Raw genomic sequence first — 26,135 nt, forward strand, 5'->3', positions numbered from 1 at the left:
TTTCATGCACACAATCCTATCAAAGAAAATTGATTCTGTGCAAGATCAATCAGCTGAAGTTTCCACTCAAGTCAGTTCAGCATTCCTTATCTTTTCCAGAGTGGCGGGTCTTGACAAAAAGGAGGAAGAACAGAAGAAGACAACAGAGACAAGTAAGAAGCGCAGTGAACCAGATAGTTCAATTGATAAATGACCATCTGACAAGAAAGTCAAGAAATTATCAAGTGTCCGACATCAGTTATATAGTATGATGAGTGTTTGTATATACACTATAACTTTTTATTTTGAAATGTTTGTACGAAACTGTATTTTCCTCTTTCAAAATTAATGAAAATTTATTTCTTATTTTGTACGGATCTGTACATTTCTGAATATTTATTTTATCTATGATCAGTTTCAGAAAATCAATAAATATCAAGAATATCAGACAAAATGTTCATAACAGAGGTTACCGATACTAATTAGATTGTAGCACAAATTTTCAACAAGTAACACATCATTAATGGTAATGTTTCCATGAGTAATATTACACTTCAGAGTTTTTGCCCTATGAATTGTCACAAAAAGTGATAATGGAACCTTCGTATTTGATCAGTTGGGCTTTAGAAGTCATGTTCTTTGAACATCCACTGTCCAAGTCCCAAAGTGATTCCTTCAATGATTATTCTGTTTTAATCAACAATCACAAGGTATCCAAACTTAATTGGGTCCAAATGTGATTAGTCTTTTAAGAACCCACACAGGATCAGTTTGACAAACTAACCTCTTTGTTTGTTTTGAAAGGGTTGTGCAGAAACATGTGTGTGCAATGCTCTGTGAATTAAATACATGTTTTTGCCTTTTCTATCTTCATTGGTTAGCCTGTATTTTTCTGAACATGCTTGGCGTTATAGTATCGATGGGACTTACCATTCATAGAGTTATGCCTTACTGAACTGAATCTGTTCTAACACAAGTTAGGCTTCACATTACGATTCTCTAGTTTGTAACCAATACCAAATGTACAACATGTTTTTCAATTTGATGGATAGGCTCATGATGTTCATATACCATATTGGACTTAACAAAGTGAATGTTTTTACTTTTGCACATGTTCAGTTTTGGTTTGGTACTTGATTCTGGAGTGCATTCATTGTTATTGACACCGAGACCATCTCCTGATAATTTCTGTAACTCTTGCATTTCGACTAGACTGACTGATGACTTGCTCCAAAGCTTGACCAGTTCAGTTAGTTTCTTATTTCCAAAACTCAACTGCTGATACTCAACTTGCTCTCGCTCATTCTCAGTTTTTAGCTTTGAATTTGTGCTTTGAGACTCAACATTTCACCTGTCTGTTCCCAGTTAGGCTTAGTATTTTTGTCAGGTAGAACTGATTGCTTAGCCTTGACTTTCTCGAATGATTAAGAAAGTCTTTTGTACTCATTTACCATATCATGTAATGTTGTGATTAAATCATCTCGTGTAAAATCAGTTAAGCTAAAATCGAGTATCTCTTCACTGGTAGATTTCATGTCATCTTTGTATATTTTCTTCTTGTCAAAAGACCTCTTACCTTATCAGTTGGTCTACGATCATCTTTCTCGGGCTTCGGGTAGTCAGCTATAAAATGACCAATTTTTCCACAGTTGAAACTTGAGTTGCCTTCATCACCATATTCTCTTTTGTGATGTGATCTTCTATAAGAGCTTTGAAAATTCCTTTGATTTTTCCTCAAGAATTTGCTAAACTTCTTTACAAATAGTGACATGACATCATTAATCAACTTCTAAGCTAATTTATCCTTAGAAACTGATGGCTTAATTGTTGAAGAAGCAAATGATTTTGTCAGTTGAGTGGTAGACTATTCACCATCCATTGGTTCTAATTCAAAATAAAAGCCTTGAGATCTATAATACATCATATAGTTCCCATTTGTTTAGATTTTTAGATTTTTGTATTGCCATGTTTTGACATCTCATTCTCTTGGAAGTCATCTCATAACTTTCAATACAACTTCCCGATTGATGTATACTTTCCAAGAGCACTTAGCTCAATCACAATGCTGCTGACTTTCTCATCAATGTCTAATATACTCTTCGGGCTTCATCTTGATGCTATCAAATTTTTGTATTACGACAGATAATTTATTATCTTTAGTTTGATCATTGTCTTCACACAGTTGAATAATTTTCTCTCATATTTCTTTGACAAACGTGCACATCTTGATTTTCTTGAATGTGTTTTTGAACAAGTTTTTGTACATTATGTTTTTAGCCACATTGTACAAGTTTGCTTTCTTTTATCCTCACTCGTCCATTCACTCTGGGCTTTTCAATCATCCGACGTGTACCATCAGTAACTGCAACAGCTGTGTTAGCCTTCATTACAGTAATTGTTCCATCTGTAATGATGAACCACATATCATCGTCTTATACAGCTAGGTGATCCTGCATTCTGATTTTTCAGTCATCAAAATCCTCTTTGGAAAACATGGTGATATTATGGAAGGAGACCATTAAATAGATAATGTTCAGAAACGAGAATCCTCGCTCGGATAACACTTGTTATGATCGGGTGATTGGTTAGAAGGGGAGTTTGAATAACCAATCACACTAGTTTGTCCAAAATTTGTTTGACTTGGAAAATTTGAATTTAGTAATTCTTGCCAAGTCAATGTCATTTGGATAATTAGTTAAGTTTTGTGCGGAATGAATCTAAACTGACAAATTGAACGCTAAAAAATGGCTAAGTAATAACAACATTTGAGTTATCAAGAGTAGACTGACTTAAATGTAAATAACATAAAGATGTTTTTGGATGTTCGGAGATTTGAATAACTCATATGTTATCCCTTTTTCCTTGTGGGAAGGATGTTTACTAGAAGACTTTGGGGATTACAACTTTTGTAACAACCCGATTTAGTAAGGCTTCATCAGTACCTATCTGAAACTCCTAATTTATCTTACTTACTTAAAAACACTAAACAATACACTAACTATCAGTTCACTATTTCGAAATGAAAAATATTAAGCAAAAATGGATCCTCAATGATCTGATGCAATACTTAAGTGTGTGCTCAGAAGTCTTGAAAGCAGTTGCGCTATTGAAAGTTTGAATATTTGAACTTATGCGATGATTTCAGAGAGCCGAACTGATTTACATATTCCTCTATTTATATATTTGGATCCAAGAGTCGGTAAATCAAATGTTATATTTGTTTCAAATATTACAGCTGTTAATCTCGTATTTTTCATGTCACTGTCTTAATTCGTACACTGTAGATAGTGCTCGCCGATTTCTGACAATTCGGATATCGTTGGTACATAATACTTTATCATATAGTTCGGCTTTGTAATTCTGAGTAGTCTAACTGATTTTTCAAAGAATGTTTCTTCATTTACTCAACTATATTTCAGCTATCAATTTGGTAAACCTGAATATCAGTTAAACTTAAAACGAATTTTATCTTATAGAAATTTTAGTTTAGCTCATTATCAGTTAAATTTGACTCAATTTATTAAATCACCAAAACTTAATTACTCCAACATAATCACTTTTCACCGATTAAACTTTTAACTTAAACAAGTCTTATTCGAGACAATGACTATTAAAATAGAGGAAGGAAATACTTGTTATGCATGAATGTCAAAAGCGTGAGAGGGACGGGACTGCGAGGGTGTTCTTGGGAATTCCAGCCTCGATACGCGGTACGTTCATGCGCTTTCCTTGAGAAGGACAAAACCTCCAACTTCTTATTTCCTTGTCTTAATCACACAAATTTTTAAACATTATAAAGAAAATACCATGTATATCTGACGCATTTACTTTGCTTTGTTGGGAAACTTCATCTGGGACAAAAAATAAAACAGAAAAAATTCGAGTCTGAACTCGTTTTTCCAAGAAAACTTGTGAGAAAAGGAACCCAAGTTCTCCAGAGAAGTTGAATTTGTTTTGTCCAACTTCCAAGAAATTTGAGTTTCGTTTCGTTTCAGGGAAATTCGAGAAGTTGAAGTTAGCTGAGTTGGGTTTGTGTACGTGTTCTTGGAAATCCCCCAGAAGCCACCACCCCTGAAAAAAGACTACTTTTTAGCTTGAGTGAGTGTGTGTGGGTGCTATAAACTTCTTGTTTACTGTGGGGGAGGTTGAAATTCCACAGCCCGAAAGAAAAACTAATCAAGGAGAAAGATGGTGGAGACAGGGCATCATCACCACCACCAGCCACCGCCGAGTCAGCCGCCACCGCCACTTGGTGCCGCAAGAGGGCCTCTTTTCCCACCTGCGGAACAGCTTTTGCAGCTTAATTACTGCATCCACTCCAACCCATCTCTGGGTTTGTACTTTTTAGCACAAAAGTTACTCGCGCGCACACACAGACAGAGTGGAGCAGTGTTTTTCGCTGGCGTACTAATGCTAATGCTGTTTTGTTCCTGGCTAATTATTATTTTTTGTGGGTTTAATGGAATTTTATCTTTGCTGTCAAAAGGTGTGATGAATTGTATTTTATTATTCTTAATCTGGTCAAAATATGAAAGAAAGTGTATCCTGACTAAAAAGGTCTGGTCTTTTCAATGATGGAGTGCCCTTGATGATGGAATCCTTTTTCAATATTCTTTTGAATCAGAATCGATGATTCTCCTTGCTTTACTTGGTCCCTTGTGCTGAATTGTAATCAATCATAAATGTTTTCACCTTTTGTTCACTAGGCGTGGAATTATACTATCGATTTTGTTGTCCCTTGTCAATTTCCTGGTTCGAACACTCGAATTCACATCCCGTGGTATGTGGTCTTGTTTGGAATATGGACAAATATGGGCAATCCATCATCCAATTTTTTTTTTTAAGTCAAACAACTGGCTCAGTTTTGTTACAACTGGTTTCATTCAGAATGGACTTTAGGTTTCAGTCAGTAGAGTGAGTGGGCATTAAAATCACAAAACAATAACCAAAAGTTATTTTGATATATCTGAGCTGATTCTTTAACTCACGTATTGCAGTGCAAACTGTGGTGCTAGCTTTCCAACACTTCGTTGTGATGCTTGGAACAACTGTATTGATTGCCAATACAATCGTATCTCCGATGGGTGGCGGTCCTGTAAGTTTTTTGTTATGCTCACATTTTTGGGAGGTTGATCAATTGTAGACGTTTCTTAATGCTCTATGATTGAATTTTTAAAATCTTGTAAACAGGGCGATAGAGCTCGAGTGATTCAGTCATTGCTCTTTATGTCAGGAGTGAACACCCTTTTGCAAACATGGTTTGGCACACGCCTTCCAACGGTGATGGGCCCTTCATTTGCTTATGTTATATCGGTACTGGGAATTGTTAACGATATATCTGGTGATACATTTCCAGATGACCAAGAGGTACATAAAATTTATTGTTAGATGTCATAAGAGGTTGGTGAAATTTTTTTCTGTGTGCTTGCTCTAACAGACTATTGTCACCCTTTTCTTTTTAATGGTTTAGATTCCTGCACTTTTTCTTGATGTGCAAATTTGCTGTTGCCTTATTTAAAACTATCTCTTAGGGTGGTAGAATGCCTTAAATCTGGTTGAAGAATTTTTTCTTACTCATGATTTTTAGAAATTCATCTTATGATGTTCATATATGTCCATTATGCTTGTAATTATTCTGTTAATGCAAACTTGACTGTAATTTTTCTAAGCATTTGATTCAATTTCTTTGTTACTATTAAAAGTTTTGATTATTCTTTCTTTTTCTCTTCGACCAAATGTTAGCCTACCAATAGGATCGATCTGTTCTTGCCTCAAAATGAATTAAGTTTTTATTGTTAAATTATCACGCAGTTTTGAGCTAGATATATTTGTTAGATATTTGAATTTAAAATAAGGATAGGTTCTTTAGTTTATTAGATAACTTTTTATGTACTGTTTAAAGTTTAAAGTTTAAGGTTACATTAAATTAAGTTTCTCATCAATTGATTTGTTCTGTATAAATAAGCAATGTAATCTTTTTTTTTGAATAAGATTTAATTTCCTTCTGAAATACTCTTTTTCTCTCAAACCACATGGTACCAGAGCACGGATGTGGCCAATGACGAAGTACGGTATGGCCTATACCACCGACAGTTCATCAACGCCGGTGAGCACGACCCAAATCATGGGCGATGCTTCTCCTCTCTCCATCACGTCCACAAACTTACAGGACGGAATTTTTTAACTTGGTCACAATCTGCCCTCATGTACATTTGTGGAGGTGGCAAGGAAGATCACTTCTCGAGCAGCGACACGACCTGACTTGGGTGATGTCACATTCAAAACTTTGAAGGAATAAAACAACCTAGTCATGTCTTGGTTGATTAATTCAATGACGCCTGAAATTGGCGAAAATTTTCTCCTCTGCTCGACTGCAAAAGACATTTGGCATGCGGTCAGAGACACATATTCTTGCAAAGACAAGATGGCCAAGCTCTTTGCCATTGAATCAACTGTGCACGATCTCCTCCAGGACGAAAGCTCGGTTGCGGACTACATCTTTTGTCACGCCCCAAGCCTGGACCCGCGGCTGCGTGACTGCACAATGGGCCCATATAGCAACTATTTCGTATCCGTCCTCGCTTTACGAAAATGATTAACCCAAGTTGCTATAGAAGTCCATTGTAGCCCATTATAAACTCATTTTAAATATTTAATTTTTAAGATGTGGGACAAGGGTATCACAATCACCCCTCCTTCAGAACGCGACGTCCTCGTCGCGGCCTGACCACTCGATCCACCAGCGCCGAGAATCTAGAGGTGGCTTCTACAGGTTCAAGAGGTGGCTCCCGTCATGTAGCACTTTGCCCCGCAGGTTCAAGAGGTGGCTCCCATGCACGTAGCACTTTGCCCCGCATAGCACTTATTTCTCGGTGTTCCATGCCGGTGACCTACTCTGATACCATTCTGTCACGGCCCGAGCCCGGACTCGCGGCAGCGTGACTGCACAATGGGCCCCTATAGCAACTATTTCGTATCCGTCCTCACTTTACGAAAATGATTAACCCAAGTTGCTATAGAAGTTCATTGTAGCCCATTATAAACTCATTTTAAATCTTTAATTTTTAAGATGTGGGACAAGGGTATCACATCTTTGCCCTGACTCGACAATGGCAGATAATTGACCTCATCGAAATATTTCATTGGACATGCACCAAGGACGAGGAACTCTATCGCTCAATTGTTGAAAGTAAGTGTGTATTCAAATTCCTGATGGCCTTAAATCGAGATCTCGATGATGTCCGTGGTCGGGTCCTGAGCCTCCATGCTGCCTTCTCGGTGGTCAGACAGGGAGAAAGCTGTTGCACGGTGATGCTGGGTTCTTCGCGGCACATTTCCGCAACCCCTTATGGTTTTGCCCTCACTCTACAGTGCCAAGCCCCATCATTCCTATTTGACTCTGCGCATTCTGCTACACGTGTACATCCACGAAAAGACGATCATTTCCAGGAGGACTTTGGTGTGAAAAACGCAAGTAACCTAATCACAACATCGATTCTTGCTGGAAAATTCATGGCAAGCATGCGGATTGGAAGCCTGCACGAGAACGTCAAGCTAATGCTACTGTCTTAGTTGCTGATCCTTCTTCTACTGAGTCAATGCCCTTCACCAGTGCCCAATTGGATGTCCTCCAACAGCTATTCCGCCAGCAGGCCCATCTGCCATCAAATAGTGACTTTGGATCAGAAAGTACTGCTATCCAAGGTGATAATTCCCTTGTATTTCTCTTTCACCGTGTTCCTTCACAATCGTGGATCGTTGATTCAGGGGCGTCGGATCACATGGCTGGTCAGTTGGATTTGTTTACATCATATTGCCTTTTTTTTCTGTCCCTCGATCGGTTCAAGTAGCAGATGGTTCTTGCACAAGGGTGCTCGGGTCGGGTTCCATATGTTTAACATCTACTTTGCACTTAAAATAATGTCCTGTTTGTTCCTGCTCTTCATTGCAATATGTTGTCGGTTAGCACGTTGAATCGAGATCTGACTTGCACGACTATTTTTTCATCTACCTCTTGCGTTTTTCATGAACTAGCCTTGCAGAGGACGATTGACAATGCTGATTATTGTGCGGGCCTGTACCTTCTCAAGATGAAACCCGTCTCAAAGCCTTCAACTCCTGGTGTTCCCGTTTCTGCTTTTCAATCCAAAAAGAATGGTGAACTTTTGTTGTGGCACTTTCAACTAGGACATCCGAAGTTTATGTACCTTCAAAAATTGTTTCCACGTTTATTTGATAATAGAAGTTCACTTTTCCCTCATTGTGATGTGTGTCAGGTACCCTAACATGTGCGTCACACTTTCAAACAACAATCATATACTCCATCCAAATCATTTGCTTTAATTTAGATCAAATACAATTACCATCAAGCATCAATGAAGCTCTCCAAAATCCACATTGGAGAACTAATCAATGAGGCTCTCCAAAATCCACATTGGAGAACAACTGCCGGTGATGAAATTCGGGCCCTTGAAAAGAACAATACTTGGCAGATAAAAGACCTCCCCCCGGAAAACGTGTAGTTGGTTGCAAATGGATTTTTACAGTTAAGCACAAAGCTGATGGAAACATCAAACGGTTTAAAGCACGAGTGGTAGCAAAAATGTATACCCAAACATATGGGATTTGATTATCTAGAAACTTTCGCACCTGTAGCTATGCTGAACACAGTCCGTATACTCCTATCCATTACCACAAATTTAGACTGGCCATTATACTAGCTTGGTGTCAAGAATGTCTTAAATGGGGACCTGGACGACTATGTTTGTTAAACAATCCCAACACAGATAGAATCTTTGTTATCATTGTCTATGTTGATGATATTGTGATCACTAGAAATCATGGAGAGGAAATCACTCAGATTAAGCTACTGCATTCAGTGGAATTCGAGATGGAAGATCTTGGACTCTTAAAATATTTCTTGGGAATGGAAGTGGCTAGATCAAAGCACGGAATTGTTATTTCCCAAAGTAAATACGTGTCTTCAGGGATGATGGGGTGCAAGCCTGTTGATACACCAACGGACCCAAATGTAAGAATTGGTTAGAAGAGTGACAGTCCTTCTGCCGATAAAGGAAGATATCAAAGATTAGTAGGCAAGTTGATATATCTCTATCATACAAGACTAGATATTGGATTTGTTGTAAGCTTCATAAGTCAGTTCATGAACAATCCAACGGAGGAACACATGGAGGCTGTTCCTAGGATATTGAAGTACCTAAAGGGGTCCCCTGGCAAGGGATTCTGTTTCCGCTGAACCATCCCAAGAGATATACAAGTATACAGTGATGCAAACAGTGGTGGCAAGATGCAGTGCAGAAGAAAAATTTCGGTCGTTGGTCAATGGGATTTACGAAGGAATATGGCTCCAAAGGGTGTTGGCTGAATTGAAAGGACATCGGATAATCGAACTAAAGTGTGACAATCTAGTAGCTATAAGCATTGCCAAGAATCTAGTTCATCATGATCGCACTAAGCATATTGAGATCGATCGTCGTTTCATCAGGTAAAAATTGAGATGGGAATCTAGAAAGTTAACTACGTTCCTAGCAAGTCACAAGTTGTATATCTCCTGACAAAGGCTTTATTTCGACCCACATTTGAAGACTATCGTCATATATCACCCAACTCGAGGGGAGTGTTGGATATTTGAATTTAAAATAAGGATATGTTCTTTAGTTTATTATGTAACTTTCTATCTATTGTTTAAAGTTTAAGGTTAGATTAGATTAAGTTTCTTATCAATTGATTTGTGATGTATACATAAGCAATGTACTCTTTTATTATGAATAAGAATTAATTTCCTTCCGAAATACTCGTTTTCTCTCAAACCACAATATTTGTAGAAGTTGACCTCTTTCTGAAATCCGCACTTATCTTTACAGGCGTTAACTTTTTGTCATTTCTGGATGTAGTCGTAGTCGCCTTTTAGAATTAATATACCTCCAGGCCGGCTTAATAGATCACTAAAGAACTCTTCAAGGGACTGGGAGTGTGTGGTCGGAAAAAGAAACAAAAGAAGAATTTACAAGGAAAAAAGTACGGGGAAATGGAGAATATCTGGAGAAATATATGCAATTGATTATGAGTTTAGGGTTCAATCTTCTAAGCGACTGTTATCACATGAACATATGCAAGTTTTGTAATTGATTTTGACTGGTTTGATACACAATAATGAAGAAAGGCTAACTAGCAACTGACAAATTATTATTTCACTAAGCAATGTAATTTGGTCTTCTGTATGTTTTCTTGAGATGATACTTTTCTCTTCTAGCAATTCCAATACCTGATCAGTCTTAGGATTCTGTGCTGGCTGATTCTGGTTCGGCATCAATACTTTTTACTTTGGGCTGGTTAAGGACTTCTAGATTGTGCCTTATGATGCATTGGTCTCATGTACTTCTCTCGGCCTTTTTACCCTTGTTTTGACATGAAATTTTCTTTTTAATTGTCTTAAATATGGATTCTTGTAGCGGTTCACTCACACAATAAGAACTATTCAAGGAGCATTGATAGTGTCGTCATTTGTGAACATCATACTTGGATATAGCAGTGCCTGGGGAAAATTTACCAGGTAAAAATATTCATTTGCTCTGTTCTTCTTGTACATTAATTAAACTTTAATAGGCATTATTTACCCAAACATGCAGGTGACAACCCCGGCCTATTTGTTAGTTTCCTAATTTGTGTCATCTTTTTTTTGATCAACTTTATCTCCTCATAGGTACTTTAGTCCAGTGATCATAGTGCCAGCTGTTTGTGTAGTAGGTCTTGGTTTATTTGCTAGAGGCTTTCCACAGGTATTTTGTTTTCTTCTTGCAAGCTTCATCAAACAAAATAATGATTAATACAAGATTTTTATTTGGCTGAAGCATGTCTCTCTGCATTCGTGCAGCTCGCTAATTGTATGGAAATTGGCCTACCCATGTTGATTTTGCTTATTATCTCTCAACAAGTAAGATTTCATTTTACTTGTGAAATTTATGCCTCTACTCTCTTCTAGTTGGACAATTTCAAGAATGAATATGCCCTACATGTAGTACCTGCAACACATCCATTCAGTTGCTCGACCTATGCTGGAGAGGTATGCTTTGCTTGTGTGTGTTGGAGTTATCTGGGCTTTTGCTGCGATTCTCACTGTTGCAGGTGCTTACAACAATGTTCGTGAGCAGACTAAATTAAGCTGTCGTACGGACCGTTCTTATCTCATGTCATCTGCTCCATGGTACGCTCTGCATTCACCGTGATATACTGCAATTCCATTTATTTTGATCTACAACATATATTTCAGCTGTTAACATGGGCATATTATTGGTGATAGTCTCCATGATGATGCACAACAATCCATAATTACTAATAAGTGCATACAATGCATAATCAAGTTTCAAGAACTATGGTTTACATGGAGACAGGCCCTCCAAGTTAACCGAAACCTTTTTCAAGTCCCACTATCCTTCATCCTTGAACAATTGCCCAGCTTCGTAACCTAATACCTGTACTCCAATCAACAAGAATGCTGTCTAAGGTGATGAACTGGTCCCATGAAACAGGATGTGAACCGTTCACATGGCATGATAGGAAATGAACAACATAAAATCTATCTGCTTTAGTGTTCAACAGTGATAAAAATTCAAGTACGATTTTATATTTATACTCGAGGAATACATGGGACCAAAGAAAAATGGAAGTTGAGAATGGGTGATTACCCAAATAATCTAATCGATCATATTGGGGATATACTCCAAATGTAGCTCGACAACAACTAAGGCCACTATGAGGAATAAAACCCCACTGGACCATAGGCACCATAGATTATGCCCTAATGTCACTTTCCCTAGTTACGACAAAGCCCCTTTAGTCCAGGTATCCGCATCAACATGATGCTAATATCAATCAAGCTCGGTATACTATGTGAATCAAACATTCTTTGCATACATTTATGATCAACAAATTATTCGTGATGAGTATCATTTTTTGTTCAATTATATCATCTCATTACCATGAAGTAGAACCATGCTAATAAGTATCAATTTTGTCACATAGGTAGACAATACACTGACCACATAATAATATTAGCACACAAGTGACGTGTGTCACCGAAAAAATGATATCTGCTAGGAGTGTTCAGAATCCTGACCAAACCGAACCAAAATGTTAAACCAAACCAAACCGAACGGTTTGGATCGGTTTTCCGGCAATCACGGTTTGGATTGGTTTTAATTTTTAAAATCATCTAAATCGAAAAAATTGGTTTTGTTCAAGTTTAGAATAAAAAAATAATTAACTCACACGTTGGTTAAAAATTTGTTTTGGTGGTGGAGATGCGCGGTAGAAAAAGACTCTTTATGGAAAAAAGTTGTGGGTAACATCTATGGATTCCAAGATAATGGCTGGGACGTAAGGGTGGCAAGGAACTCGACTTTCAGAAGCCCTTGGAAGTTCATTTCTCGATCCCACTCTACTTGTCAGCACTTGATTGGTACGGTGCTTAAGGGAGGGAATCTCATTAGGTTTTGGGAGGATACGTGGGTGGGTATATTGTCGTTCCAGGTTTGTTTCCCTCACATTTATCTTCTCTCAGCCTCAAATAACAAACCTATCTCGAACTTCTACACAGTCTTAGGTAGTCAAGGTAATTCAGTCATTCAATGGGATGTGCGGTTCAGAAGAGGGTTGAATGACATCGAGCTGGGAGAATACACTTCTCTACTAGGGGTATTAGAGTCAGTATCTCTTAGTGTGGGTACGGGGGACGTCAGGGTTTGGCTAGGGGACTCGTCTGGTGTTTTCTCTGTCAGTTCTCTTTACTCATCTTTTTTTCCGAGTAACATTAATTCTTCTTTCCCTTATTTCTACAACATTTGGAAAGTACCTATCCCACAAAAAGTGAAGGTATTCTCTTGGATTGTGGCACTGGGAAAATTGCCGACATGTGACAACTTGTAGAGAAGACGGCCAGAACATGGTGCTACTTGTGCAAGAAAGACGGGGAGAATCAGGATCATATTTTGATGCACTGTGCTTTCACGAGACGTATTTGGACAAAGGTAATGCAACACTTGGGATTCGAGTGGATTTTTCCGGCCACGTCGAAAGATATGTTTATTATGAGTCACGGTTTCCTCTTTGAAAAGGGCTTAAAAATTTCTGGTTCATCATAGTCTACTGTATCTTTTGGTCGACTTGGTTGGAGCGCAATAACAAAATATTCAACTACAAAGAAGACTCGTGCGAGGAATTATGGGAGAAGATCAGATTCCGAGTAGCGAAATGGACGACAAGCGTACCGATGTTTAAGAATTTTCTTCTAGCGGATATAGTTAGGGATTGGTTTTTTATTTTCTGTTAAAAGAAGACTACTATTTAGGTCATGCGGTAAATTGTGGATGGTTCATCCACTAGCCTTGTAACCTGACTTCTACATAATTATAATAAATTTTAGTTTCTGATAAAAAAAAAAACCGAACTAAACAAATCTAAATCAATTACACTAAAATAAAAAAATATGGAATAGTTTTTGTTAATTTTGTGTGATTTTTCTTGGATATAGAAATATATTGTTTGAATTTTAGTTTATATTCTATTATTAGTGAGTGTTGCAACAGTACAATTATATTGATTGTAGATTTTAACCCAAATATGCACAAGCACATCCCTAAAAGTTTATGTTTTTTTTAAGTTATAAAATTTTGTAATTTGTATAATTATTTTTATTTCAAATATTTTACTTATAATCATTATATTTCATGATTATATACAATGCCCACTCAGCTTCTATCAATTGCTAATATTTCTGAATTGCAGTATTTTATGTACTAATTCATTATGATAAAATTTATATTGAATAATCTAAACCGAACCAAACCGAAATTAATGATTTGATTATAAAAAAATCATGGTTTAGTTTGCTTTGAAATTTTATGAAACAGATATAATATGTGTGGTTCGAATTCTTATCTAAAACCGAACCAAACTGTCGTTAAACACCCCTAGTACCTGCCAAATGTTACCGATCATAGCATACATTTAACTCACACGTTGTTATGCCATAGCTCTAATAATTAACCTTATTTAAATTTTGGAGATGCCGTTAGAGGGGCAATCCCGGTAAACATAGCGTAACCAATTGCTGATGTGATATACTAAACACCATGTAAGCCTCTTCTCATCATTATATCCATTTTAGAAGCAGAGGTTGCTTCACTCATTTACTGCACAAACCATCAAAATAACTTGAAATAGTTTATTTGAACAGAGAACTTGTACATATATCATACCCATTAGCTTTTAACTACTTAGAACTTGACGAACACGGAACAATTCTTGATGTCTTCATAGCGATGGAGCTACTGAAAGGGTAACAACCTTCTTGCCTCGAGGATGGCTTGGGAAGGTTTATAATCCAAAGTGGTTTATGCCTTCTAGCCCAAAATACCATGTTTCAAGGAAGAGATGATTGGGAGTTGGGTTATGTAGGAATTGGCTTTAAAAATGCTTAATGTATGATTTCATGGGACTGTTTTACGGGCTGTTTGGTGTGCAATCTAGTGCTGAATTGGTCTTTGAACATAAAATAAATTCAACAAAATGCGACAATTGTGCGATGCCACAGACTTCATCGCCTTCCGGAGATAACCAGAATTCAAAATGCTTTGGCTGTTCGGCTTGGTTTTGATAATATGAATCATATGTGGCTGTGTCAAACATTTTTGTACTTATCCATGCCAAAAGAAATACAAATCTATGGGTTTAAATGATCAAAACATGTGCATGGGGTTTCAGGGCCTTACACGGGGATTATGGCTCGGGAATTCACTTTTCTCACATTTTTCTTGATATTATTTCATTTCAGGATCAAGATTCCATATCCTTTCCAGTGGGGTACACCGATATTTAGGGCAAGCCATGTATTTGGGATGATGGGCGCTGCTCTTGTTTCTTCTGCAGAGGTTTGTTGATCCTTGCCACCTCTTAAGGAGCATACTATGATGTCCCTACTTTGCCTTGTTCAATAAGGAAGTACCTAAACCTAAAAATGTTGTCCTTATTAGGAAATACAGAAATTCATGTCGAATCTTCTATTCATTTTGAAAAGTACCCCAAATTTGGTTTTCTCAAAACATCCTTCAGTTGTTGCATTTTGGAAAACTACCAAAACGGCAATATTAATACCTTTTATTCTTATATACAAATGTTTACAATACATGCACTGGACTACTAGTGGTGGTTGATTAGATCTAACTGCGAGACTACTAGTGGTGGTTGATTAGATCTATCTGAATGCCACGTACTAACATTAGAAATGCTATTTTGCTTCAGTCTTTTCGATAAGCTTAATGTAGTCGCACTTGGAGTATCATTTGTTTTTAAGTGCTATAATTAAGGTCGTTTGCAGTCGACTGGAACATTTTATGCTGCAGCCCGGCTTGCTGGTGCTACTTCACCTCCTGCATTTGTCATTAGCCGGAGCATTGGTCTGCAGGTCTAAGCTCATGAAATCTAATGATTTTGTGTGTGTTTTCTCATAAAAGGGTATGTTTTAACCCTTTATGATGAATTTACGATGTGAAACCTTTCCGCGCTTCATCTTCAGGGTATAGGCCAGCTGATTGAAGGAATATTTGGTTCCATTGTTGGAACTACAGCTTCTGTGTAAGACTCTGGTGCCATGCTTGAATTGTTTACTTTCTCACATCTGTTTCAAATTCAACCATCTCCTGCAACTAGTACTTTGAGTACATGTGGTGTATGTTGGTAAATGGTAATGATGGAGAGTTGAGCAAAACAAAAGAAACTAGAAGCAACTAGCAACCTGCAAACTCTCTTGCTAAAATTCTTAATAGTGCCTCAAAAAGACTTCTTCCTTATCTCAACGTAAACTATGCTGGGACTGTGCCGCATGACACCCAGGACTATCATATTGAAGAATTCTAGTCAACCATGTGCTGCATCTTGCAATTCAATGGAGACCTATTATTTTATCTGTTAGATATCCCGCCTTCAGTTTCTTTCTAATCATCTACGAAGCTTCTTATATTCATAATATCTGTAAATTAATGAAAAAAAGCATGCATAACTTTTTCTGACAAGTGTAACTTGTTGATCAAAAGCTCCCAAACAAAATATTCTGTCTGCCATTTGAATCTTTTTTTTATACATTGAAAAATATGTATGATAATTAATAGATCCTGGAAGGAGAAAAGAATAGAAAGTTGTGCGCACTACTTCGTGTCACAATCCTTCAGGAATACTACTTGATTTCCATGTCAACTTTCAGATCCCCATCAAAACCACGCACAAAAATGTCTTACTAAAAGAGATCAAATTTCTAACATTAATTTAATAAAACTATGACATTTGACATATGTAGATACCATTGTTTGATATCATGAATGCTACTTAGCTCAGTTTGCGCAAACCGGATATTCAATGTAGACTGGTCACATGATACCTTTCTCAAATGATTGAGACTCTTGTAAGAAAAACAAATAAGGAAGCTTAGAACTAACAATTTCAAGAAATATTAGTCCCTTGTCAAATTATTTCCTTCATCTGTTAGCAAATGACTTTTTTTTGTACTAAAGCTTAATGAAATGCTTACAATATTGAATCATGTCTCTAATATTAGTTGGGGAAGGGTATGAAAAGGTAACTTGACTCATTCAACATTAATTTGAGTTACGCAGCCTTGCAGTGAAAACTCCTATAAAACAAGTTTTATGTGATCGTTGTTGGTCTTCCTTTATGCAGAGAAAATGTCGGGCTCCTGGGATTAACACGTGTTGGGAGCAGAAGAGTGGTTCAGATATCCACTGCTTTTATGATCTTCTTTTCCATATTTGGTTTGTTAACTGGGCCTCACTGTATTATTTTTCTCTTTTCTTTTCATTCGTTTATTATTGTGAGATGAGGCAAGTAGTAGATGATAATTGGAATAAGATAAAGAGTGGATTTTTCTTTATTGTCTTGAGTGGGATTTTGCTGAAGGTTGCTGTTTGTGTGGAGGCACAAATTCTTGAATTTATGATTTATAACTCTTGCCTAGCAGGAAAATTTGGTGCGTTTTTTGCATCAATTCCATTGCCGATATTTGCTGCTATATATTGTATCTTATATGGCTTTGTTGGTGAGTCACTTCTCGGAGCAGTAATACCTGTTACCATCATTTATTTCACTTGTTTTATCATTTTTGCAAACCTTTTGCAGCTGCTGTTGGGATTTCATTTATACAGTTTACAAATAGCAACTCAATGCGAAACATCTACGTATTGGGCGTCTCTTTGTTCTTGGGTATATCTGTTCCCCAATATTTTGTGATGAACACAGATGTGTCTGGACATGGACCTGTCAGAACGAATGCGGGATGGGTAGGTGTTATGACTTTTTCTCTGATGTCTTCATGTTGTTTTCGTTGAAAACACATTATCATTTGGGATTAAAGGATATTGTAGTTATGGATGCCAATTTTTCATACTGTGCAACAATGAGAAAGTTATGCATTGATCATCGAGTAATTTGCCCGAGGTATACTCCTTTTAGTTCCAACGTGGATGGATCCATATGTTTAGTTGAGAAGCATCTGAGGTGCTGGGGTAAAAACTTGCATCTTAGAGAAATGATGAGAATATTGCAGTAGTCGGTTATTGTTATGATTTTTATGTGGCATGCCTACTAACGAGGAGTCTATTGCTCAAGATCGGTGATGGGAGATCACCTATTTCTTCTAAATTGTATTACAAGATCTTGGTCCATCTATTTTTGAAACCCTAAGATTCTGTAGAGAAGTAAGTATGCAAATGTTATGCTGTGGGAAAATAGACACTACTCATTTTACCTTCCAAATCGACCGATTGACTGAGGTGGAGAAACTATAATGTTAGTCTGATGTATACTTTTGATTGTGTGGCACGGGCATTATAAAAAGAGACAACTCTTTGCAAGGATACGACGCAAGTACTATAAACAATACAACAGACAGCATCATGTTTCTATTTTCACAGAACTTTGGTAGGCACACTAGATAGTTTGTCCTGTATTAGTGATATGAAACCAAGAAAATGTTGAGTAATTGTCATTTCAGTTTGCGATTCTCTTCTTGCCATTCAATGCTTACAGTATTGCTTAAGATTCAAATGGGATGTATCCTTTTTGTTTTGCTTCCTGCAGTTCAATGATATATTGAATACGATATTCTCTTCACCACCAACCGTGGCCCTAATAGTTGGGACGATCCTAGACAACACACTTGAAGCTCATCATGCATTTGAAGACAGAGGACTTCCATGGTTCGTGCCGTTCCAGAGTTGGAAGGGCGATAGTAGAAACGAGGAGTTTTACAGTTATCCTTTGAGAATAAACGAGTACATTCCCTCAAGATTTCTCTGACTAAACTTTGGTTTTGTATATTCTTGACAGTTGCAGTTAAAAATCTGTGTACCCAAATGTATGAACAGACACATGACTTGGTTTGCACCCCAACATACATGTTTTCTTTGGAATATCTATGGTGTACTTTCTTTGAGAGAGAGATTCTCTTCTTCCAAAATCTTTGGCTTAGAATTCTTGTGCCATCATCAACTTGATCCTTTACTTTTCATCATTCTCTCCAGTGACAATGATATTATCAACATATACTATGAGAATAATTGATTTTTCCTTCTCGGAATGTTTAAATAAGATTTAATGATGTGCTTGTTTTCTGAAAATACCCAAGCTTCTTGATTACCTGAGAGAATCTTTCAAACCAGGCACGATGAGACCCTTTTAACCCATAAAGAAATTTGTTAAGGGATTGTATTCAATGTAAGAGATTTATTGATTATTAATGATTTTTGTAGATTTTGAAGTCTAGATGTATTCAATTAAGACTTTTACATACTCTGTAAAAGTCTAGTGGTATTCAAAATAGACTTTCATAGAGTTTTAAAAAGTCAAGTGGCATTCAACATTGACTTTTAAAAACTCTATAAAATTCTATAGGTATTTAAAATTTCGATAGACTTTTAATAATTTCATGGAATTCATTAATATACAAACATTAAAGCCTAAGATACAAATATAAGTTGTCAAAAATTGTATTTGGTTCAACACAAAGATTTAGATGGATTTTTAAAACTTCTAACTCATACACAAGCTACTTATTTGTCTTCATGTTGCTTCACATCACCTCTCTTCTTATCTTTTCTCTCTTCTCATCTATCTTTATCACTCTCTCAAATTTTCGAAGTATATCTCTATATATATTTTCATATTTTTTTTTCAAATTTTTCATTTTTGGCTGATTGTTCATTTAATAATTTTTTATTTTAATATCATGGAAAATTTTGAATTCTATAATTGATTTTGTGATTTTTAATTTGTGATTTAAACTAATGTAATATTCAATAATAATAGAATATAATCTAAAAAAATTTCGCTTAATTCTTAATAATTGAATAGCCTCAAAACAACCATGATTTTTTAAATTCTTTTTAGTATTTTCAATTAATATGTAAGCTATGATATTTTTATACAAAATTATATCCACACAATGCTAAATATTATTCTTTTCACATGTATATTTTCAATTAAAAAACAAGGCTATAGATTAATCAATTGATGTATTTTAAAACATTTACAAATATGCATACTGTAAGGCCCGAGATTATATCATTTTAATCCGAGATTATTTAATTTACGAATTTTGGAATGATGAATTAGATTCCACGATTTTTGTAATTAATTAGGATTGAAATGGAATTAAAAAGAGTTATAAGGACCAAATTGCAAATAGTGAAGACTTCAGGGGCTAAAGTGCAATTATGGGACTTGAATATGACACTTGTCCTTGCCATGCAATGTATATGGTAAAATCTTCATTCCTCCGTCTGAATGTAGCCGAGGACCGAGAATAGCGCTGAAGAATCCTCAAGTTTCTTTAAAGCTTGGGAAAATTGATTTTGTACGATCCGTCTATCAGAATTTCAATCCGAACACGGTTCTGTACTCCTCTTGTCAATAGCTACAACTGGACGTAAGTTTTATTGAGTTATGTTATCATTTGAAATTATGATATTGGATGAATTATAATTTGATCATTATATGGTGTTCTGGATATGTTAGACATCGTAGAATCGAAGTCAGATCGAAAAACAGATTGATTATGTAATTTTTATGATTTTCTGATTATATTAATTGGAAATTGAACAGATTTGGATTATTGACTGATTCTGGATTGTATCGGATATTGGTTATGATTTGTAATTGATATCTGTTGATATTGTATTGACGGGGATATCGGGATTGTGCCGTTATGCTGTTAATTTTGAATTAAATTCAGATTGATCGGATTTAGTATTGAATTGGGAATGGAATGCTGATATTACTATTCTCGATATGTCATTTCAGATTGACAGAGACAGTCTTGAATTCAGAATTTTCAATTCTTCAGACCGAGACTACGAACGAAATGTATAAGTCGATGTTAACCGGGAGATTAACTTGAGTTAGATTGGACTCTAGTTTCCCTAAAACCACATACTTTATTTTATTAAAATTGTTTGACATTGATATGATTAATCTATTGATTTATAGAAAGTAGAGAACAGCCAATAGCTATTGAGCGAGAGTCATTGACAGAAGGGCCAGACAGTGATAGAGTGGTCATTGGTCCATTGCACATTGTCATAGGATAGCTTTGACGGATATGCCAAGTCTGTGGGATATGCCAAGACACTGGATTATTGACTTATATCGATATTGCTTAGGGGCGGATCGACTCCTATCACTGAGATTCGATATATGTGTTAATGTCCAGGAACCGGGATCCGTAAATTAGAGATGAGTCGAGTCGAAAATGACGAGTTAGAGAATTTTATCTATATTCACTAATGTGTCATAAATTATGATTCATGTTCTTAATACATGGTTTATGCTTTTGTATATGATTTTATGCATCGCATGTATACATTACTTATACTGGGACTTTATTCTCACCGGAGTTATCCGGCTGTTGTCGTGTTTGTATGTGTGCATGGCAACAGGTGGGACATGATCATGGTCGAGGAGATGATGAGAGATCGTGATTAGAGTGGAGACTACGGACTTTGACGTTTCTGTAAATAGGATTCAGCACTTGACATTTAGTTGTTGAACCTTAGTTTGAGTTCGATGTTTGTTGTACAAGACTTGTACTTTTATACTGATATGTATATTAGATTGAATAACATTACGTTCCGCAATTTAAAAAAAAAAATTTAGACCCAAATTAATTAATTGATCCATTTATCCCAATGACGATTAAGAATATGATTAGCGTCCGGGTCCCCACACCAGGTGGTATCAGAGCGATAGATCCTCTAGATTGAGATAGAAGCTAGTGAGCGGGGTAGATTGAGTTTTCTTTCCTGCTTGTGATTGCTAGCATGTATTACTGCTTTAATACATGTTCACCTGAATTAGCTGATTTGATTGGTAATGTGTATTAATTGAGAATGAATCAGAACCAATTTTTGATCAGCAGTAAGATGATCAGATGAGGACTGAAACAGGTTTGTCGCATTTGGTTGCTAACCCTTTTGATAATCAGATATGCCTCCCCGACGAATCCCAGAACAGGGCAGTACTTCGAATCCTCCAATGGATGTGACAGCAACACCAATGGAAACATTGCTAAAGAGATTTCAGTCGTTCCCTCCACCGACTCTGAAGGGTAATGAGACTTCAGTTGATTGCGAGAGTTGGCTAGATGACATTGAGATGCTGTTTGACTCATTGGATTATACAGATGAGCGGAGAGTGAAACTGATTGGGCACCAGTTGCATGACGTTGCAAAGAATTGGTGGATTACGACAAAGAGGGCTTTGGAGCATCGAGGTACGACTATTACCTGGAATGTCTTTAAAACTGAGTTTTATCAAAGATTCTTACCAGTATCGTACAGGAAAGACAAGAGGGCAGAATTTGCAAATCTGAGACAGGGTCAGCTGAACATTGAGGAGTACGTGGCCAAGTTCTCTATATTGTTGCGATTTGCTCCTCATGTGGCTGAGAATGAAGAAGCTGTTGCTGATCAGTTTATCAATGGTCTGAATCCTGACATTTTTACATTGGTGAACACTGGACGACCGAACAATTTTGCTGATGCCTTGAATAGAGCAAAGGGAGCCGAAGCTGGTCTGATTAGACAGAAAGGAGCTTGGTATGTCGCACCAGCACCGAGACCACAGCAACCATCCTCAGCTCAGTTTCCACAAACTCCTCCCAGATTTGAGAGTGGCAATGGCAGTGGAAGGAAAGATCAGTTGAAAGCTAGAGGGAAACAGTTCAAGAGATCTGGAAGCAATTCATCCAGTTCTAGTGGCTCGAGACAGACCGGTCAGGGCCAGAGTTATACATGAGCATATTTCTGCACTTGTGGAGGGAGACATTCCACAAGCAGTGCCGAGGAGTGTTTGGCAGTTGCCGTATATGCAGACAGCAGGGGCATTTTGCCAGAGTTTGTCCCCAGAGAGGTTCTCAGGGATTCCAGGGAGCAGAGTCATCGGGATCAGTGGCTCAGACAGGAAGACGACCATCAGCTGTTCACTCTTTTCAGCCAGCACCATCGACCCAGTCACAGCAGAGGCCAGGAGGAAGCCAGACTGTTAGCCAGCCTCCTAGACAGCAGACCAGAGTATTTGCCTTGACAGAGGAGCAGGCTCAGGACGCACCTGATGATGTTGTTGCAGGTAACTGTTTTATTTCTGGTTATCCTGCTTATGTATTGATTGATACTGGTGCATCACATACATTTATATCTGAGAGATTTGCTTTGATGCATGCATTGCTTGTTGAGTCCCTAGCTGCTGTAGTATCTGTCTCTTCTCCTTTAGGGACATGTTTGATATCAGTGACATCTGTTAGATCTTGTATACTGCGGTATGATGAGCATGAGATTGAGTTAGATTGCATTGTACTTGGACTTTATTCAGACCTGAGATGGCTGAGGAGTGGAAATTTTATGGTAAGGGTTCTAGATCTAGGATTCCTTTGATATCTGCTATGTCTATTACTCGATTATTGCATTTCTGGTATGCGAGTTAGCTGATGTCTTCCCAGATGAGATTCTTGGTTTGCCGCCGATTCGAGAGATAGACTTCAGTATTGAGTTGATGCCAGGTACAGTCCGATTTCGAGGGCTCCATACCGAATGGCACCGATTGAGTTGAAAGAGTTAAAAGAACAGTTGGAGGATTTATTGGCCAAGGGGTATATCAGATCGAGTGTGTCTCCTTGGGGTGCTCCAGTATTGTTTGTTCGAAAGAAAGACGGTTCTATGAGACTCTGTATCAATTACCGGCAACTGAACAAAGCAACGGTAAAGAATAAATATCCATTGCCTCGTATAGATGATTTGTTTGATCAGTTGCAGGGATCATCTGTTTACTCCAAGATCGATATGAGATCTGGATATCATCAACTGAGAGTCAGAGATTCTGTTATCTCGAAGACAGCATTTAGAACCAGGTATGGACATTATGAGTTTATTGTCATGTCTTTCGGTTTAAAAAATGCTCCAGCTGTGTTTATGGGATTAATGAACTGTGTGTTTCAGAAATATCTTGATGATTTTGTGATTATATTCATCGATGATATTTTAATTTATTCAAAGAATATGATAGAACATGCTGAACATCTGAGAACTGTATTGAAAATTTTGAGGGCTGAGAAATTGTATGCCAAACTGTCGAAATGTGAGTTTCGGATGAGACATGTTGTATTTCTGGGTCACATCATATCTAGTGATGGAATTTCTGTTGATCCTAGTAAGGTTGAGGCTGTGATCAGTTGGCCGAGACCGACATCTGTACCAGAGATACGCAGCTTTATGGGTTTGGCAGGATATTATCGCCGATTTATTAAAGATTTCTCGAGTATTGCCAAGCCTATTACTCAGTTGACTCAGAAGAATGCTCCGTTTGTATGGTCTGAAGACTGTGAGTCCAGTTTTCTTGAGCTGAAGAAAATACTGACCAGTGCTCCGATCTTGACTATTCCATCAGGTGCTGGTGATTTTGTGGTATATTGTGACGCTTCTCACAGAGGGTTGGTTTGTGTGTTGATGCAGCGAGAGCATGTCATTGCCTATGCTTCGAGACAGTTGAAGCCACATGAGACTCGCTATCCAATTCATGATCTTGAATTGGCGGCCATTGTCTTTGCATTGAAGATTTGGAGACATTACCTGTACGGTGAGAAATTCGAAATCTATTATGATCATAAAAGCTTGAAATATCTGTTTTCACAGTCTGAATTGAATATGAGACAAAGAAGATGGCTTGATTTGCTGAAAGATTTCGATTGTGAAATCAAGTACTATCCGGGAAAGTCTAATGCAGCAGCTGATGCACTGAGTCGTAAGGTATGTTCTTTGTCCTTATCGACAATAGGTGTTTCAAATTTGATAGAAGATTGCTGTTTGTCTGGATTAGCATTTGAAATTGTCAGCCTCTGAGATTGTATGCTATTCAAGTCGAACCAGAGCTGATTTTGAAAATTAAAGTGGCTCAAAAAGTTGATCATAATGTACAGAACTCAATTGAGATGGTCAGATGAGGTCATCGATCAGAGTATCAGGTACGTGATGATGTACTGTATATGAACAATCGTATTGTTGTGCCGAATGTTTCAGAATTGAGACAGCGGATACTGGAAGAAGCGCACAGCAGTCGTTTTAGCATTCATCCTGGTGGCAGAAAGATGTACAATGATTTGAAAGGACAGTTTTGGTGGAAACAGATGAAGACTGATGTTGCAGAATTTGTTTCCAAGTGTCTGAATTGCCAACAGGTGAAAGCGGAAAGAAAGAAACCAGGAGGTCTACTGCACAGTTTATCAATTCCTGAATGGAAATGAGATCACATTTCCATGGACTTCGTGACGCAGTTACCACGTTCCTTCAGAGGTTGTGATGCGATTTGGGTCGTGATTGACAGATTGACCAAATTAGCATGCTTCATTCCGTATCAGATGACGTACCGATATGACCAAATGGCAGAAATCTATGTCAGAGAAGTGGTCAGATTGCACGGAGTGCCGAAGTCGATTGTATCAGACCGTGATCCTCGGTTTACTTCGCACTTTTGGCAGAGTTTGCAGCAGGCTCTAGGTACGAAGTTACATCTGAGTACCGCATATCATCCACAGACCGATGGACAGTCAGAGCGGACTATCCAGACACTGGAAGATATGCTGAGAGCTGTAGTGCTTGATTTTAGCACTAGTTGGCAAGATGCATTGCCACTTTGTGAGTTTTCGTACAATAACAGCTATCAGACGAGTATTGAGATGGCTCCGTTTGAAGCATTGTACGGTAAGAAGTGCAGATCCCCTCTGTATTGGGATGATATCTCTGAGGTACCTGAGTTTGGACCTGATATGATTAGAGATATGACAGAAAAAGTGAAGCTGATTCAGAAGAGAATGAAGACAGCTCAAGACAGACAAGCCAAATATGCCAATGTTCGACGTAGACCGTTGGTATTTGAGGCAGGAGACCGAGTATTTTTAAAGATTTCACCTTTCAGAGGAGTTGTCAGATTTGGCAAGAAAGGGAAGCTGTCTCCACGATATATTGGGCCGTACGAGATTCTCGAGAAGATAGGAGATCGTGCCTATCGACTCGCATTACCGCTTTCTCTATCTGGAATACATGATGTCTTTCATGTATCTATGCTGCGGAAGTATCTCCCTGATGATTCTCACATTATTTAGCCAGACGAGGCAGAATTTGATGAATCTATGAGTTACATCGAGAAACCAATCCAGATTATTGATCGTAAAGAAAAACAACTCAGAACGAAGATTATTCCTCTTGTGAAAGTCCATTGGACTCGTCATGGCATTGAGGAAGCTACTTGGGAGACTGAATCAGATATGAGACAGGAATTCCTAGAGTTATTTCACTGATGTGAGTCTTTTATTTTAGCTTCTGTTATATCTTCTTATCTGATATGATTTGACTGCCTACGATTTCGAGGACGAAATCATGTCTCAGAGGGGGAGAATTGTAAGGCCCGAGATTATATCATTTAATCCGAGATTATTTAATTTACGAATTTTGGAATGATGAATTAGATTCCACGGTTTTTGTAATTAATTAGGATTGAAATGGAATTAAAAAGAGTTGTGAGGACCA

At 37.5% G+C, this 26,135-nt stretch overlaps 1 protein-coding gene across 1 annotated transcript; it reads left to right on the plus strand.

Moving 5' to 3' along the window:
• Positions 1 to 3,782: 3,782 nt before the first annotated feature.
• Positions 3,783 to 18,501, plus strand: LOC142521479 (nucleobase-ascorbate transporter 3-like). Its single transcript, XM_075624686.1, has 14 exons — positions 3,783 to 4,312; positions 4,977 to 5,074; positions 5,170 to 5,346; positions 10,452 to 10,552; positions 10,703 to 10,778; positions 10,874 to 10,933; positions 11,019 to 11,203; positions 14,831 to 14,927; positions 15,374 to 15,460; positions 15,572 to 15,630; positions 16,729 to 16,820; positions 17,027 to 17,104; positions 17,185 to 17,345; positions 18,145 to 18,501. Exons 1-14 carry the CDS (start codon positions 4,168 to 4,170, stop codon positions 18,361 to 18,363), a joined length of 1,635 nt encoding a protein of 544 aa, XP_075480801.1. The 5' UTR covers positions 3,783 to 4,167; the 3' UTR covers positions 18,364 to 18,501.
• Positions 18,502 to 26,135: the final 7,634 nt, after the last annotated feature.

This window comes from Primulina tabacum, chromosome 12 (genome assembly GCF_025594145.1).
Source record: "Primulina tabacum isolate GXHZ01 chromosome 12, ASM2559414v2, whole genome shotgun sequence".
Taxonomy (NCBI): domain Eukaryota; kingdom Viridiplantae; phylum Streptophyta; class Magnoliopsida; order Lamiales; family Gesneriaceae; genus Primulina; species Primulina tabacum.

Bases quoted from the DNA above. Each gene is read 5' to 3' on its own strand.
- LOC142521479 (XM_075624686.1), top strand. From the start codon at position 4,168: ATGGTGGAGACAGGGCATCATCACCACCACCAGCCACCGCCGAGTCAG. The intron at 4,313-4,976 runs GTTTGTACTTTT...CACGTATTGCAG, and splicing joins CCACTCCAACCCATCTCTGG to TGCAAACTGTGGTGCTAGCT. The intron at 5,347-10,451 runs GTACATAAAATT...GGATTCTTGTAG, and splicing joins CATTTCCAGATGACCAAGAG to CGGTTCACTCACACAATAAG.